Source organism: Topomyia yanbarensis, chromosome 2 (genome assembly GCF_030247195.1).
Source record: "Topomyia yanbarensis strain Yona2022 chromosome 2, ASM3024719v1, whole genome shotgun sequence".
Classification (NCBI taxonomy): Eukaryota; Metazoa; Arthropoda; class Insecta; order Diptera; family Culicidae; genus Topomyia; species Topomyia yanbarensis.
Window position 1 is genome coordinate 348,662,029 of NC_080671.1, and position 14,933 is coordinate 348,676,961.

General features: G+C 39.0%; 2 protein-coding genes across 6 annotated transcripts in view; both read right to left on the reverse strand.

Annotated features, from left to right (window-relative positions):
• LOC131684186 (protein crumbs) overlaps window positions 1-5,626 on the reverse strand; it is a 144,962-nt gene extending 139,336 nt beyond the window's left edge. For all 3 annotated transcript variants that reach the window (XM_058966840.1, XM_058966839.1, XM_058966838.1), the window contains exon 1: window positions 5,173-5,626. In XM_058966840.1, the coding sequence (XP_058822823.1) occupies window positions 5,173-5,221 (49 nt within the window). In that variant the 5' untranslated portion in view covers window positions 5,222-5,626. The remainder of the gene's footprint in view (window positions 1-5,172) is intronic.
• A 6,667-nt stretch (window positions 5,627-12,293) lies between these two features.
• The window catches only part of LOC131684187 (uridine-cytidine kinase), a 31,506-nt gene continuing 28,866 nt past the window's right edge, over window positions 12,294-14,933 (reverse strand). The window contains exon 7 of one of the 3 annotated variants that reach the window (XM_058966841.1): window positions 12,294-12,851. In XM_058966841.1, coding sequence (XP_058822824.1) covers window positions 12,754-12,851 — 98 coding nt within the window. In that variant the 3' untranslated portion in view covers window positions 12,294-12,753. Of the gene's footprint in view, window positions 13,550-14,933 lie in introns of all 3 variants that reach the window. The other 2 variants (XM_058966842.1, XM_058966843.1) reach the window with 2 other exon arrangements.

Below are 14,933 nucleotides of genomic sequence, written 5' to 3' on the forward strand. Positions count from 1 at the left end.
GCTACTTCACGATATACTCTAACTAGTCCTCGGCGGTGGGAGTGGCCTACTCCAACGTAGAAATTTCCCTGTTAGGTGCCGAGGTCATTCCTGCGATTCCGGGGGTAGAATAGCTTCCGGTACATAGGTGCCTCGACGACCTATCGTGGACGATGCATCCGCTCAGTCTAGTTCCCGGTGGTGGACCTAGCCTACTCCGGTCGCACCTGCTGGTCTACTTTATCTCTCTTCAGCAGAATGACTAGTCGAGTACCAAGGTCGGTCCGGCGATTCCGATTGGAGTGTATCTTCCGGTTCATCGGTCCCTCGACGACCCGAAACCATACACTGCGGCATTGCTGTTCGTTGCTCCTCTCGCCGTCTTCGTTGCAACGCTGATATGATCTGAACAACTACTACGTCCCATTTTTGTTTGCCCGCGCACATTCTTTGGACAATCCTCTTCATGTTAACATTGTCACCGACAATGATTCACATTTCGTTTTGCTCGTGCTCGAATCGGGGGAAATGAAAACTACGTGCTCAGAAGTTTACTCTGCATCACCGCACGCAATGCAGAACGGCCATCTCGCGTGGCTGAATAGGTACTTCTTGAAACATTTTTACCCAGACAAGAACTGCGTCATGTGGAAGTTCACCTCACCATTCCACCGACAGATATGGAAGTAGTCGATGGGTACATCTACCGTTTACAACGTTATCCCACTGATGTTGCCACTTGCTTAACGTATCCGCTCGGGCTTGTTAACGAACTCCTCTCGTGCCTCGATTCCTGTAACACTCGCTATCTTCTTCGAGTGGAAGGTTTAAGGGAATCGTTCCAGCTATCACATAGGCTGCCTCTGACGAGATAGTTCGATAGTGCTAGACACCCGCATGGCCATCAGCTTGAGCGTGCTGTTCAGCCGAGATGTGGTCCTCTTCGTCTGCTGTGCCGTGAAAACGTCCGCCAGTCGCTTTGTACTTCCCCTGATCGCCGAATTGGTGGGCATGATCAGAGACAGTGCCGAAATCACCTTTACGGCCCTCCCGCATGCATGATCGATGAGGCTATTAAAGCTTAGCCGATCGTCTATCATCACTTCCAGTTGTCTAACTTCGCTTTAAGTTGATGATACACCCTCCGACCGAAATTCTCGCCTGGTACACTGCCTTTCGCTTGCTTATCAAAACCATATCGGTTTTGTGGTGAGCTAACGCCAGCATCTATCGCCTCCGTTGCGATTACTTCTACTTCCTCTAGTGATTCGCCGATTACCGCCCGCTAAACCGTCGTACATAGCATTCCAAAGAGTTGGGCCGAGTATGGAACCCTGTAAAACGCCCGCTGTTACGGTTACATGTATTTTTCCGGCCTTAGTTTCGTAGATCAGTTACCAGTTCTGCAAGTAGCTCCTCAGAATCTTACAGAGGTACTCGGGAACTCTCAGTATGTGCAGCGAATTGGCGATTGTAGCGCAACTGTTGAAGGTCTTTTTTGCGACCAGTGTAACCACTGTGTTTACTTATACTGCTTTTTTCTACTGATGAGTGTGTCATTTAACTTCAGTTATCACCGGAAAGATTTCTGGTTACGATGGCAGTGACAGTAGAATACAGTGAGCTGGACATGTAGCGTGAATGCCGGAAGAGACCTAAAGCTATGCTCAGTCGAGATGTAATGTAACAGCTATTCGTCTTTGGGGCAACCTCCGGACATACTGACTGTATGCAATCGAAAAAGTTGCACGTACGGCAGCCTGGAGAATGGCTGTCCAAGAGCGAGTAACCTGGAGATCTAAAAACTGATTTTACAAAGTGCCGATGTTGACTCTATTTAACCATAGGAACTAAACCGGTTTCTTCTGGCAGGGCCCAAAAGTGGAAAGTTGCAACAAAAAGGATCCGAAAACGTCCAACTTCCCAAGTTTTTTAGCTCATCAACACAACAGTTAGTCCAATAGCCATGTATTCATTTTATTTACCCAAAGTCCTACGCAGAAGTTAAAAGATTTTTTTTTGTCAAATCTACTTTTGTCGAAATACGTCAACATAAAAATTAGGCACGGCGTGGCGTATTTAAGTGCTGCATTACTTGCATTAAAATATTCCCATTCTCATGCAAACGGGATTTCACTGGGGTTCGCAATACCGACCCATTTTGGCGAGAACTGGTACTGCGGTACTGAAGCTCCCAGTACCGGTAAAGTACCGGTACTCGAATATTTTGTTCAAAAGATTCGAGAAACGCTTCAAAGTGAAATTGAATGCAGCAGAAGGTATTTTTCGGATGCTGCACCTTTTGTTTCAAGATCTAGGCCATTTGAATTCAATAACTGCTAAGCGGTGCGACTTTCGTCGACTTCAACAGATGGTAAATGTAGGAAACCCTATTATCAACACTAAATCGAAATGAGAATGTAAATCCATGTACGTTGGTCGCATTTCCTCTCGGCAATATCGCTTTGCTGTAAATTGCTGCTAACTTTTATGCAAAATAAGGTTCCCTATTTCCTGTTAACTATGGAGTTTTGCTGACTTTTCGGATCACCAAAAATTACGAATCGCACCATTCGAAGCAGTTCACCAACTCTCAAATTATAAGCTATTAAATCACTGTTCGTTCTTTTATAGATAAATATTTAAGCGCAACCCAAATACAGACATGACTTAGACCACACTCATATCGTTCAGTACAACGGAAGGTAGTAATGTTTAACTTCTAGAAATATTATTATGATGGTCCCACCGCATTTCCCCACAAAGGCGTAAGCTGAACGATTTATGTGGAAGATAATTCAATATAATTAAAAGCCACCTTGCAGACCGATATTTGGGAACGGGTCCACCAATAGAGTCTACATATATTTCATAAAAATTTTTGCATGATACCAAAAATACCGGTGCTGGCTTTTGCTCAGTACCGGTATTACGGTACTAATAATTGTTTTATTTCCAATCACTAGAAAATAAAATGACAACGAGATCAACATTTTGTCCAACATGTTCAAAAAAAAGTTAGATTTCTTTTATAAAATTCCACCGCAGAGCACTGTCATATGAATCAACTACTATAAATCAGATCAAGGAATAATATCTTAAATAGAAGTTATACATGGGAAGATTTAAAGGGCGAACACGAAATTATTGCCACACATTCAACAGGGTATAACTTTTTTACCATTGGATAAAAATCAACGAAATTTTGCACACTTTTTCATTGATGTGTATTGTTTACATGCTGTCAAACTCGAAGTCGTGTTTTTCGATTCAACGAAAATGGAGGTGAACCAACGCGAGTCGAGAGAACAAATTCTTTCCAAATACCTGGAATTTCCTGACCTGTCGCACCGGCAGTTGGGGAAAATGTTGAACATTCACCATTCAACCGTCTCCAGAGTGTTGAAACGGTTCCAGGAGCGGTTGACGTTGGACCACTGCAAAGGAGCTGGAAGAAAACCGGGACCGGAGAACAAAAAGACGGAGGGAAAGGTGTAGCGGACGATTAAAGCAAATCCCAACGTCTCAAGCCGCGATTTGGCTAAAAAGATCGGCATGTCGCAGAGCTACGTCCAGAATGCAAAGAAGAGAGCTGGACTACATACATACAAGGTACAGAACTTCTCAAACCGCGATGAGCGGCAACAATCGACCGCTAAAACTCGGGCACGGAAGCTCTACGAGAAGATGCTGACAAACTATGGCTGCTGTGTGATGGACGACGAAACGTATATAAAAGCCGATTTTAAGCAAATTCCGGGGTTGGAGTTTTCACCGGCAAGAGCAAGTTCTATGTGGACGACAAATTTAAGAAAAAGAAACTGTCGAAGTTCGCCTCCAAATATCTCATTTGGCAGGCCATCTGTTCTTGCGGACTGAGGAGTGCGCCTTTCGCGACAAAGGGCACAGTAAATGGCGATATCTACAAATCTGAGTGCCTCGAGAAGCGCCTTTTACCGTTCTTGCAGCAGCACGACGAAGCTCCGCTATTTTGGCCAGATTTGGTATCATGCCACTATTCTAAAAGTGTCCTGGAGTGGTATGAGGCCAATTCTGTCCATTTTGTTCCAAAGGACATGAATCCACTAAACTGTCCGGAGCTGCGCCCGGTGAAGCAGTACTGGGCAATGATGAAGCGGGAACTTCGGAAGAGCAAGAAGACAGTCAAAGACGAGAAGGACATGTTAAGAAAATGGAAAAAAAACTGAGAAACTGGTACCGGATGACACTGTAAAGACTTTGATGGAGGGCATCAAGCGAAAATGCGTTCAATTTTACACTCAAGGCTCCATCGATTAACTTTTCTTTTGATTTTTGAAGTAAATATATGTATAAAACTACCCTAAAATTTTGGTTTGATTTTAAACATTATAAGAAAATTGGCATGACATTTTCGGTGTCGCAATAATTTCGTGTTCACCCTTTATTCATAATCATACATCAGTATTGAATGAAGGAAAACTTAAAACAAATTTAAATTTAAGTTTTTGCTAATGTGCCCTTTACAGAAGAAGCTCCCCTCAAGCGATGCGTCGTATCAGAATAAATAAATAAAAATCCGAAAGGATTTAGTCTTTCTGGGAATAAAAAGTTGGATTAAAAGTACAGTATGAATTTATCAAAACTAACAAATTTTTTCGCATGAATTTTCATGGAGGAACTTTCCGTGTTGTCTTCTTGCAAATATATCTGGTGGATTTTATGGGTTGGGTTTGGCTACCAATAAATCAATTGATGATGCTTTCATACTCTAGTGAACGATAACTTGAGGCATAAAAAATCGACCACATCGATCGAATGTGACACAGCCCGCGCGATAGTACCCCAATCTCGCGAAACTTCGCTGTGTGTACACAATGCGAACCGAACACAATTCCCCAACACACCTCAGCAACCTACATACACGTTCCACCAGACCGGAGCACATACGGTAATTCCAGCCGGGCACAACCGTTAGGCACAGAACATTCACTCCTCTGCAAGTAAACTCCAGGTCGAGCCCACCGTGTTAACGACGCACGATGGTGACTCGGACCACTACGGGTTTCCTCCTCTTACTCCGGCCGGCAGACACCACCAATAACTCCACGGTCGAGGTGGAATTCCAATTTATGACTCACTTTGTGCGCGGACGACGACGACGACGAGATTCTATTCCGCCTTCGTTGCCACTTTGATCGTCGTCACACTTACCTAGTACGAGCACTCCAATGGTGGGAGCGAAGAGAGAATTGAATCGCATTTTCGATGCTTTCAGTCGCTATAACCTCTTCATTTAGACTCCGCGTGTAGGTCACAAAAATAACACACACAAAACACACTAATTATATTTGCCGTTTTTCCCCCAGGTTACGTTACGGTGGTCTGGTCACTCGAGAACCTGCGTGAACCTTTTTTTCGCCGTTGTTGCTTTTCTGCTTTCCACCGATCCCAAAAAGAAACACACTTCACATACACGAACTGGCACACACAACACACAGAAAAGAACACCTAGCGTTGTTCTCACTCGAACGCGACCGACGGCCGACAGAGTAAACGAGACGCACGATGAAGGCAAAGCTTAAAACATAATCCGATTGGACACCGACCGAAGCGCAGCAAAACCCCGTCCGTACGTACCGAAAGTTCAACCTCAACTGAATCTGAATGGTAGTGGTCAAGCCCGTCGGAGCCTATGGTAGCTTTGGTGTTTTGGTGGCACCGGTGCCACCTGAGACCGACCCGACACACCAACACTGCCACCGACAGGCGGGATTGGTTCGCCGTTGTGTTGGTTACAGGTGAAATTACAATGGAGGCCCACTAGACGGGACAGGTGAGTGTGTAAACAATCCAATTTAATGCATGAATGATGGCGAATATGTTGCTAAAATATTGCATTGGTGAAGTGGGAGCTGTAAATTTAGATGTTTTATCGAAAGAAAGATATACAAATTACTCAAATGTAATGCAAAGATGTGATAATCAAGTCCATGAATCCAAAGCTCTACTGTAGCTTAAACGCCCCTATTTTTATCTAGATAAAGAAAACTGAGTTCACAATGCGCCAAGTGTATCTGGTCGACTCGCAATTTTACAGAGTTTATTTGAGAACGAAGGCAAAGCAATGCAACGTGTAGAGAAATTTGTAAACACGGAAAGCTATCTGACCGATTTTTTTTTAACAAAAAAAAAATAGGAAGTCGAGCGGAGTTCATCTGATTGCTACTGCAGTAGCACCCCGATCGGAATATTTTTAGAGATAAAAGTCAAATATATTTCCATGGATTTAGATCACTTGTTTGAGTTATAAAACCCTTAGATCCTTAGAATTTGATTTAGACTTTAGTTTACGTTTTTTTAACGAGAGACGCTTGATCTTTTACGAATTTTTGAACCTCTAGATCGATAGACAAACGAATCCTTTGGCTTTTCAGGTCTTTCAATCGTTGGGCTTAATCTGTCAACCAACGGATCTTAAGGGTTCAGATATTTTCAAGGATATTCTCTTGTCTGCATCTTTGAATCTTTGAGTCATTGGAAGGTTGGACATTTCGAATTTCGGATTCTTCTGCTTTTGAATATTACTTTTCAATTTGGTGATTTTGAAACTTCGGATTTTTGGATATTCAATCTTTTGGGTCTTTTGGGAGTATTTGATATTATGATTTTTCTTTGAATCTGGGATCGCTGCAATTTAGGATGTTTGCAACTTTGAACATATGTTTTGAATTTGAAGATTTTTGGTGAATTTGAAGATTTTTGATATTTGAAGATCTAAGCAGGCTATGGCTGAGTGCGGACGGAAATTTTTTCTCGCGTCAAATTTCGGTGTGTGAAATTACAATCCCATTCAGCCTTCATTTTGTGCCCTAGAACAAGTGTTTATTGTTTAAAGTTAGTGTACACGGTGAAGAATCGATGCAGTTGTAAAACGGAACATTGCAGCCGTTGATTCTGTCGCCAGTGCAAAAGGAGAATGAAAGTTCCTGGATAAGGACCCAATTAGCGAACGGTGAACTAATGAACTTCTGATCTGGTTGGCAAGGATGTCAAATGTCAAATATGAACCAAAGCTAATTATCGAAGATTTTTTGACATTAACAAAGATATTCCTGTACATGTGAAAAAATCTAGAAAATATTAACGTGCTCGTCAATCGGGAAGTGCTTGAAAACAACGAGTCCATCACAAAGAAGTGCCAGCTCAACGAAGGAGTTACACCTGTTAATTATATTGGGAATGCCGCAGTGTGAAGGTGGAAGTCTCGGTGCATTCCGTTACGCGGACCCTGCATTTGAACTGCATTTCTGGTTGACTCTTATAGCAGAATACACGGAGGAAATCGTCACTGGTACTACTAGTGTCTGTTGTGGAGTATCCAGGGAAATTTGGTGAGATCGGCTCAATTTATTATTATGCTTTGTTGTTTTCATTTTGTTTAAAAAGCCGCATAGGCGAGGACTGTGTTTTGTTTGTTTAACCTTCCGGAAGTCGCGCTAGTGCACTGAGTGCACACTGCTCTGACAATCTAGCGAAATCGTCTTAGCGTACCAGCGGCTACTCGTTCGGTGTGCCATTCGCGCGACTTCCGGAGAGTTAATGTTGCGTTAATCAACTCAGATACTTAACCTACACACACATTGTCCTAGAAGTCTTATAGAGAAGAAATAGTAAGTGACAACGAGTATTTAGAAAAGTTCTTCAGAATATTATCAAAAACAACTGTGTTGAAGGTATGTGTGCAGCATACCGAGCTACAAAACGATATTTACGAAACTTTCGAATGAAATTTTCTTCAAAATAACTTCTTATTTTACAATTCGGAAATGCATGTCTTCGACAAGGTGTGAATTTTATTATTTATAGACACAAAAAAGATATTGAAGATTTTCTTTCATAAATGGTCTAATATCAGTACCCAAACTCATGGAGCATTCATATTTTCAAATTGTTTATAAAAAAATGACTGAATACATTAAGTTACGAACTAAAATTGATTGAAAAGTAACTCGTTCTCAGATAGTTTTGCTCTATAAAATAGAATAACCGTACAAAAAAATTTGAAATTAATGCATGTAGAAACGCCTACGCCCTTTTAAAAAGTTGCGCTCAAGTCAAAATAATGCCTTCCATGCCACTAAAACCAGTAAAGTTATACCGGAATATAAGATGGTCGGTCACGATTTTGGAGATTTTCGGACGGATGCTCGTGGAATTCCTCATTAGGCAAGGATCGATTTTGTTGAGTTTTTTATTTTTGTTTTATTATCAATGACAAGAATGTTTATAGTCAACATAAAATCGTCTCGAAACCGTCTTTTGAAATTCTTTAGACAAATATCCTCCTAGAAAAAGTGGAAAATTCTCCATCACTTTTTCTAGGATATTTGGTCGGTGTTAAGTCAGATTGGACTAAATTATTTGCGTTTCTCCATAAATAACAATAGATTTTTCAAAAGGCTTATAACATTCCTATAACTTTCCTATTGACATCAAAGCGATATTGCAAACCAGTTGAAAGTTATATGAAAACCAACATGATTCAAAGTTTAATCATCATACCCTATGCTTGAAAAATATTTCGATTGCTTTTGTATAGCTTTCAAATGGTTTACAATATCGTCTTGAAGTCAATGGCAAAGTTACAGGAAATGTTACAAGTCTTTAAAAAACTTATTGTTGTTGATAGTGAAACGCGAATAACTTATGAAGAGATCGTAATAAAATAAAATAATTGTGTTGTTAAAACAAAATATAAAATATAAATTAATATAAGTTGTTAAAACAAATTCTAAAAAACTTGTCAGAAAATTTTTGTTATGAGCATTTTAATTTAAAATGGCGTTTAGAATCATATTCAAAAATAAAATATGAATAGTATGAATTATGAAAATATGTCAAAAGTTGTTGTTAACAAAACTTTTTTTATTGAAAGCTTCTCCATGAAAATACAAATAAATACACTGAAAAAGTTTCTTTTACGTCTTTAAAATCATAAACATTACATTATTTACATTTTATGATGGGGTAACATGAATACCTTTTAAAAAGTGCATAATTTCACGAATCAATTGTTTTTGTCGGAGCAATATCCCAAATATCTCAAAAATTATCGCAGTTTTTAAGATATTTGTTAAGAGAGGGGTAAGGGTTTCAGCGTAAAAAAAACACTTCGTTTACGAATTTTTTAAAAACTTTGGGTGAAGCGAATTGATCAAAACTTTTGTATCATGTGTATCATTTCAATAACATGCTGTAATTTTTCCATGCAAAAATATCGACAAGCGACTCGGTGACGAAGCTTTTTGTGGAACGTCTCAGGAAAAACATGATTTGCGGTGTAACCTGCCATTCAAAAGCTACTTAACCGATTTCTTTCAAACTTTGCATAATCATTGAATCTTCGAATTTTTAAATCCTTGAATCTTTGTATCTTTTCATATTAGGATCTTAAGAAGCTTAGCTTATTGTATAACGGAATGCAATGATATAATTATAACAATTTTCGTTGTAAGCTGTGTTATAAATCTTGTCTCGTTAGTAGTTAAAATAATAGAAAACTGTAACAAGTAACACCGCGAGATATAGTTTGGAAATGTTTTTGTTGTGTTTCTGATCGGGTTTGGATATGCTCATTGCCTTTTTGTATCTTTTGCTATTCGACATTTGACTCTATTGATTTTCGACCTTATTTTGCAATTAAATTCCTGGAGATTCGGACCTAGTAGTTACTAGATTTGGGCAATTGGATTTTTGATTTATTGTATTTTCAAGACATTTAATATTTGGGCCAATGGACGGGACATCATGTTTGACCAGTCGTTCGATTGAAACACAAAGTGTGTTTCCGTTTTTAGGGATTTAGCGTCAAGCCGGCGCTAATCTATTCCGACAATAAGTTAGTGTCGGTTTCTGATGAGACGAAGTCGAAACGCACCCATGACTTTGTTAAGTTAGGATTTGTGCCCTTTACGTACAAGGAGTGGTTTCACCAAAAATTTTCGCCCAAGTGAGCATTTTTGGTTTTTACCCAATTTTTTTCTCATTAGGGGAAAATATAGCATAGTATATCATCACGGCTTACATATTCTAGGCTAGCTCGTAAGAGTGTAAACATTTGACGAGCGAGCGTCATAGAAATCATCGGTGAAAACAATTAGAGGAAATTCATATATTGTTTGCTGCTAACGAATAATCGGGACCTGATTGATCACAAGAAAGTTATAGCGATGTCCAAAATCTTTGCTGGAAACAGGAAATTACGGTTAGATATGTTTTCTATGGCATGCAGCAAAATTCTTAATTTTCGTTAATAATCACATAGATACACTGATTATCAACTGTGTCTTGTGTAATTATGGCATAGTTTATGTCAAGAATCTGTTGCACATTATTTTTTCCACCGTAAGAGCTTAAATATTGTCCCTTATCAACTTTCGCGAAATCCATTTATCTCAACGATTTCTCTGATGTCACCGAAAACCGTCAAATCGCGGAGTAGCAAGCCTCGTTTCCGTGAGCCGTGGTATATCATAAAATTATTTTTAAATATTTCACACCTTACATAGTGAAGCCACGATGTCTTCGGAACAAATAATCAGTTTCCAATATGCCATCTATGGATGTAGGTGATATTGGGATGATCTGCAAATCTTCGACAAAATTGTCGAATAACTTATACAAAGCAGCTCGCCTTAGTTGTATATCGGTCACGGCTCACAGAAAGGAGGCTTGCTATTCCGCGAATTGACATTTTTCGGTGACGTCAGAGAAATCGTTGAGATAAACAAACGGATTTCTCGAAAGTTGTTAATTGACAATATTTGAGCTCTTACGGTGGAAAAAATAGTGTGCAATGGATTTTTGATGTAAATTACGCCATAATTACACTAGACACAGTGGATAACCAGTGCATCTATGTGATCATTAGCGTAAATCGGGAATTTGGATGCATGCCATAGAAAACATCCCACCGTAATTTTCTGATCATAGCAAAGGTTTTGGACATCCGCATAGCTTCCTTGTGATTTACCAGGTGCCGATCATTCGTTAGCAGCAAACAATATATGAATTCTCGACAAACATATGATTACGGCCTAAAAGCCAACTGTCAAAAACCACTTTGAATGGAAATTCCAGACAAACCGTTACTAGTCGAACACAGTTCACAACAGTTTATGAAAGAGAAAACTTTTCTCTTTCATTTACTACCAACATCTGTGATTGGCGTGTAACGGTTTGTCCAAAATTTCCATTCAAAGTGGATTTTGACAGTTGGTTTTTAGGCCGTAATCATATGTTTGTCGAGAATTTCATGTAATTGTTTTCGCCGACGATTTGTATGACGCGCTCTCGTCAAATGTTTACACTCTAACGAGCTAGCCTAGTATATGTAAGCCGTGTCTTAAGGTATCTATTATACAACCTTCCAATTAAGATACTTACGACTAAGCAACTGTTTTTGTTCTTACTTTTTTCTCCTTAACAGTGTCAAATTACAACTTTCAATGTTCGTTTACAGATTTATTTCATGATTGAAGAATTGAAATAAAATTTTCTGCACTGAAGCTATGAACAATATTGGATGAAACGGAGAACAATTCAAAATTTTGCAAAATTGCAAAACGAAGTAAATTTCTTCTTGCATTTTAAAGACTACACTTTTAGACATGTTTATAGAAATGCGAAGATCTAGGTCAGCATAAATTGAAGTCGGAGCCTGTAACGATAGTTTGTTGAGCAGCTTACAGTGTGTTTTGTCTGGGTCTGGCAGTTTACTATGTTTTGTCTGGGTGTTGGCTCCTCGTTGCCCAACTTCTGCTAGGAACGTGCAAAACTCAATGTAAGGACCAATGCTAGGTAGCAATATAGCTAAACAGCAGATGGGTGCGTATGTGGTTGGTCGGTTGCAACTTTATTATTGGAATAGTCAGTTAGCGAAAATATTTGTACGGATGTGTATTTTTTGAAATTGTAATTCTTTTGGAATAGTACAGTACTAAAACTGGTCAGCTAGGATGTGTTATTTTTAGGTACGTGATACATTTCGAAGCTATAGGCAAAATGTAAGTTCTGAACGCGATTCGTTGTTAGTTTGATGCATCAAACCTTAATCAAACCCGGACCAACCTCGTCACTCCGTTTATGTCTCCGACATTATTCAGCATGATAAGATGTTCAGGATACCTCACGATGGAATAAAAGAAAAAGATGAATGTGAACTGGCAAAGGGAATCTGTCAGTGAGTCGTATGTTCACAGCGTCTAAACTATTCCATACGGTTCGAGTGAAACATAGCCTTCGGATATGATTAAATTGGTAACTTGATTGACTCAGGTTTGCGTATAAGCTTATTTTACTCTTCAAATCAAAATATACATCTAAAACTGTTTCAAATTTCCGTTCCGCAAATAAATCCTCACTTTGTTTTTTTTTTGGTATTTTTATACTGACAATCTCTAAAAATCGATATCAAACATCGGGTTAGGTAAGTCCTCGCATTCTTCTAGTAAGTAATAAATAGACCCAACATATAAACTACACCACTTCTACACTTCCAAAAGGCCTCTCCGATGTTTATTAAACTGACCGTAGTTTTCAATTTGGGGGTTTTGAGTATCAAGTTCCTATAGCTGTGTCACTCGACTTTATATCGCTAGGTGTTGCTCAACGGTATTCTGTATTGCTGTGCTACATATTGGCTTATTATATTTCTCTACGGTTTTGAATATGTGCGTCCAAGCTGGACTATTTGTTTCGGTTTTATCGCTTATCGATAGTTAACCGTGTCATTCAGTAGTTGAACACAACAGAAAACAGCTTCCTATTGATGATGGTTGATGAGAATCTTCGAAGACCGGACGCAGTTGCTTCGGGAGGAGTTCCCTCGTCTTCCGGAGAATATTTGTAATTTTAATTTAAAAATTTAGCGTGATATTTGCAATTTGAGTACGTTGAGTGTGTCGGAAATAAACGAGTATTCACAGATATATGTAAAATTAAGAGTTAATCAGTTGGGTAATTACCAGCGCGCTTTTCTCTAAACATAATAAATTAGTCGACCATTTACTTTTGTTTTGTTTTGATTTGCATAACACTAGCACTAATTTTTGGTATATTGGTACGCTAACATTGCTGCTGGTTAGTATTGTCAAACGGATGCAACTGTTTTACAGGGATCTTTATATGCTAATGCACTTTCTCGGTATCGCACAGACATCCTAATGGAAAACGAAGTAACGGACTAGAATGGTCGGGATTCAGATCAAAAGGAAATTAGTTTTATCATTATAGTTTTCGGGAATTGTTGCAGTCATCAGTCGAACTTTTGTTTCGATCGAATTCGGGATGGATATGTTTTTGTCAATTGGGGCTAGTTACAAACAAATTTTCCAAAACTAAATCTCTATTATCTAGCGTAGGTTAGTCACTACTTAGTTAGCTGGTTACGAAACTTGATGACGGAGGATCGCCCGGGCATCGTTTTTTTATGCGAAACAACTAGCAAATTACTTCGAACCAACTTAGCAGAAGGCATCATCAACTTGTTGAGGTGTTGCTTCTAATCGTGTTTAGTGTTTGAAGGTGGCTTGTGTCGGGAAGAAACGAATAAAGTTGTTTGATATACTTGATTGTGGTAGTGTTTGTTGATTCGATTGTTAGTGGCCCATTTAGTGTTAGTAAATCGAATACGCGTGAAAATTGTAATTTGGAAAGCTGAATAATTTATAAATGACAGATGATATTGCAATGATTAATGAGTGTGTTTTATATTTGGTTTTATGTATCTTGCGGATGAAATTTATATAAATGGTACGATACGATTGATTGCTTGAAAGAATAAAACATACAGAATCCGATAAAATTTAAAAAAAGACAACAATAGCGTTGCTGTGCCTGTTTAACAGCCCAGGTTACTGAAAATTGTATAGCATCGCTGTCAATTTCAAATTGATAAATTTTGAGTAAATGGCTTCAACTTAAATGGCCGTTCTTTTTATGATTGCTGACCGACGTGGAAAGTACGTTCCTTCTATTGATTCACCATAAAATCCCCCGAAAATTAATCTAAATAAACTAAAATCGAACATTTTCGTCCATCTTAGGAAAATATCTCAGGATTTATTCGTACTGTGACGCTCAGTCGTGTTTCCCGTATTCTTCCACTGTGAAACACTAAAGATACCCTCGGACAAGATTTCAGCTTTGCTATTCGGTCAGGCACAGCCAAATGGTATTGTTTTTAACAAGTACCATGTCTACATGCCGTCCCGCGAAGTTGAGATCGACGGTTTTATCAACGATGGTAGTTTGATATGCGAACATCAGCTCGAGTATGGGGTTTGCTGTTCTAAAAATTCTCTTTACTCCAGTATGTGAAGATACTGGATTGTAAACAATTGCATTTAGTATCCATCGTTGACGATGTGGCTAAATCCTATCATCAATTAAAATTGTTTCGGGCCCACTTTCCTGAAGTATATCCTTTTCGACATGTTTCGTTTATATAACTTAAAAGAAGAAAAAAAGGCGAGAAAAAAACGACATTCGTTCAAGCAGATACGTAGCTAGAGGAATGGAGCGCTAGAGGCCTATAGCCACCGCTCGCCCTACCGAAATTTTTTTAAGGATAAACATGTATTTCGGCAACTCCTGACAAATTTGTTTCTCGTTTGTTTTGTGCAAATCTTTTTTATTTTAAATTTATTTACGATCATTCGTCTCTTTTTTGGGTTAGGAAAGTCTCTAGAAAAATCTATTATCTATGGGTGGGGTTTGGATTCCAACCCGGGTGCGTATAAGGCCAATCGATTTACAAAGTACGCCATGCCAACCCCCGGTGAGTGTAAATTGATGAGAAAACATTGACGAAGAATACTATTTCCAAACACCAAACACAACTATTACAATACTCAGTGTTCTTTCGGATTCTGCCCAAACCAACGCGAGGCTATCGACAAAATTGTTACCTT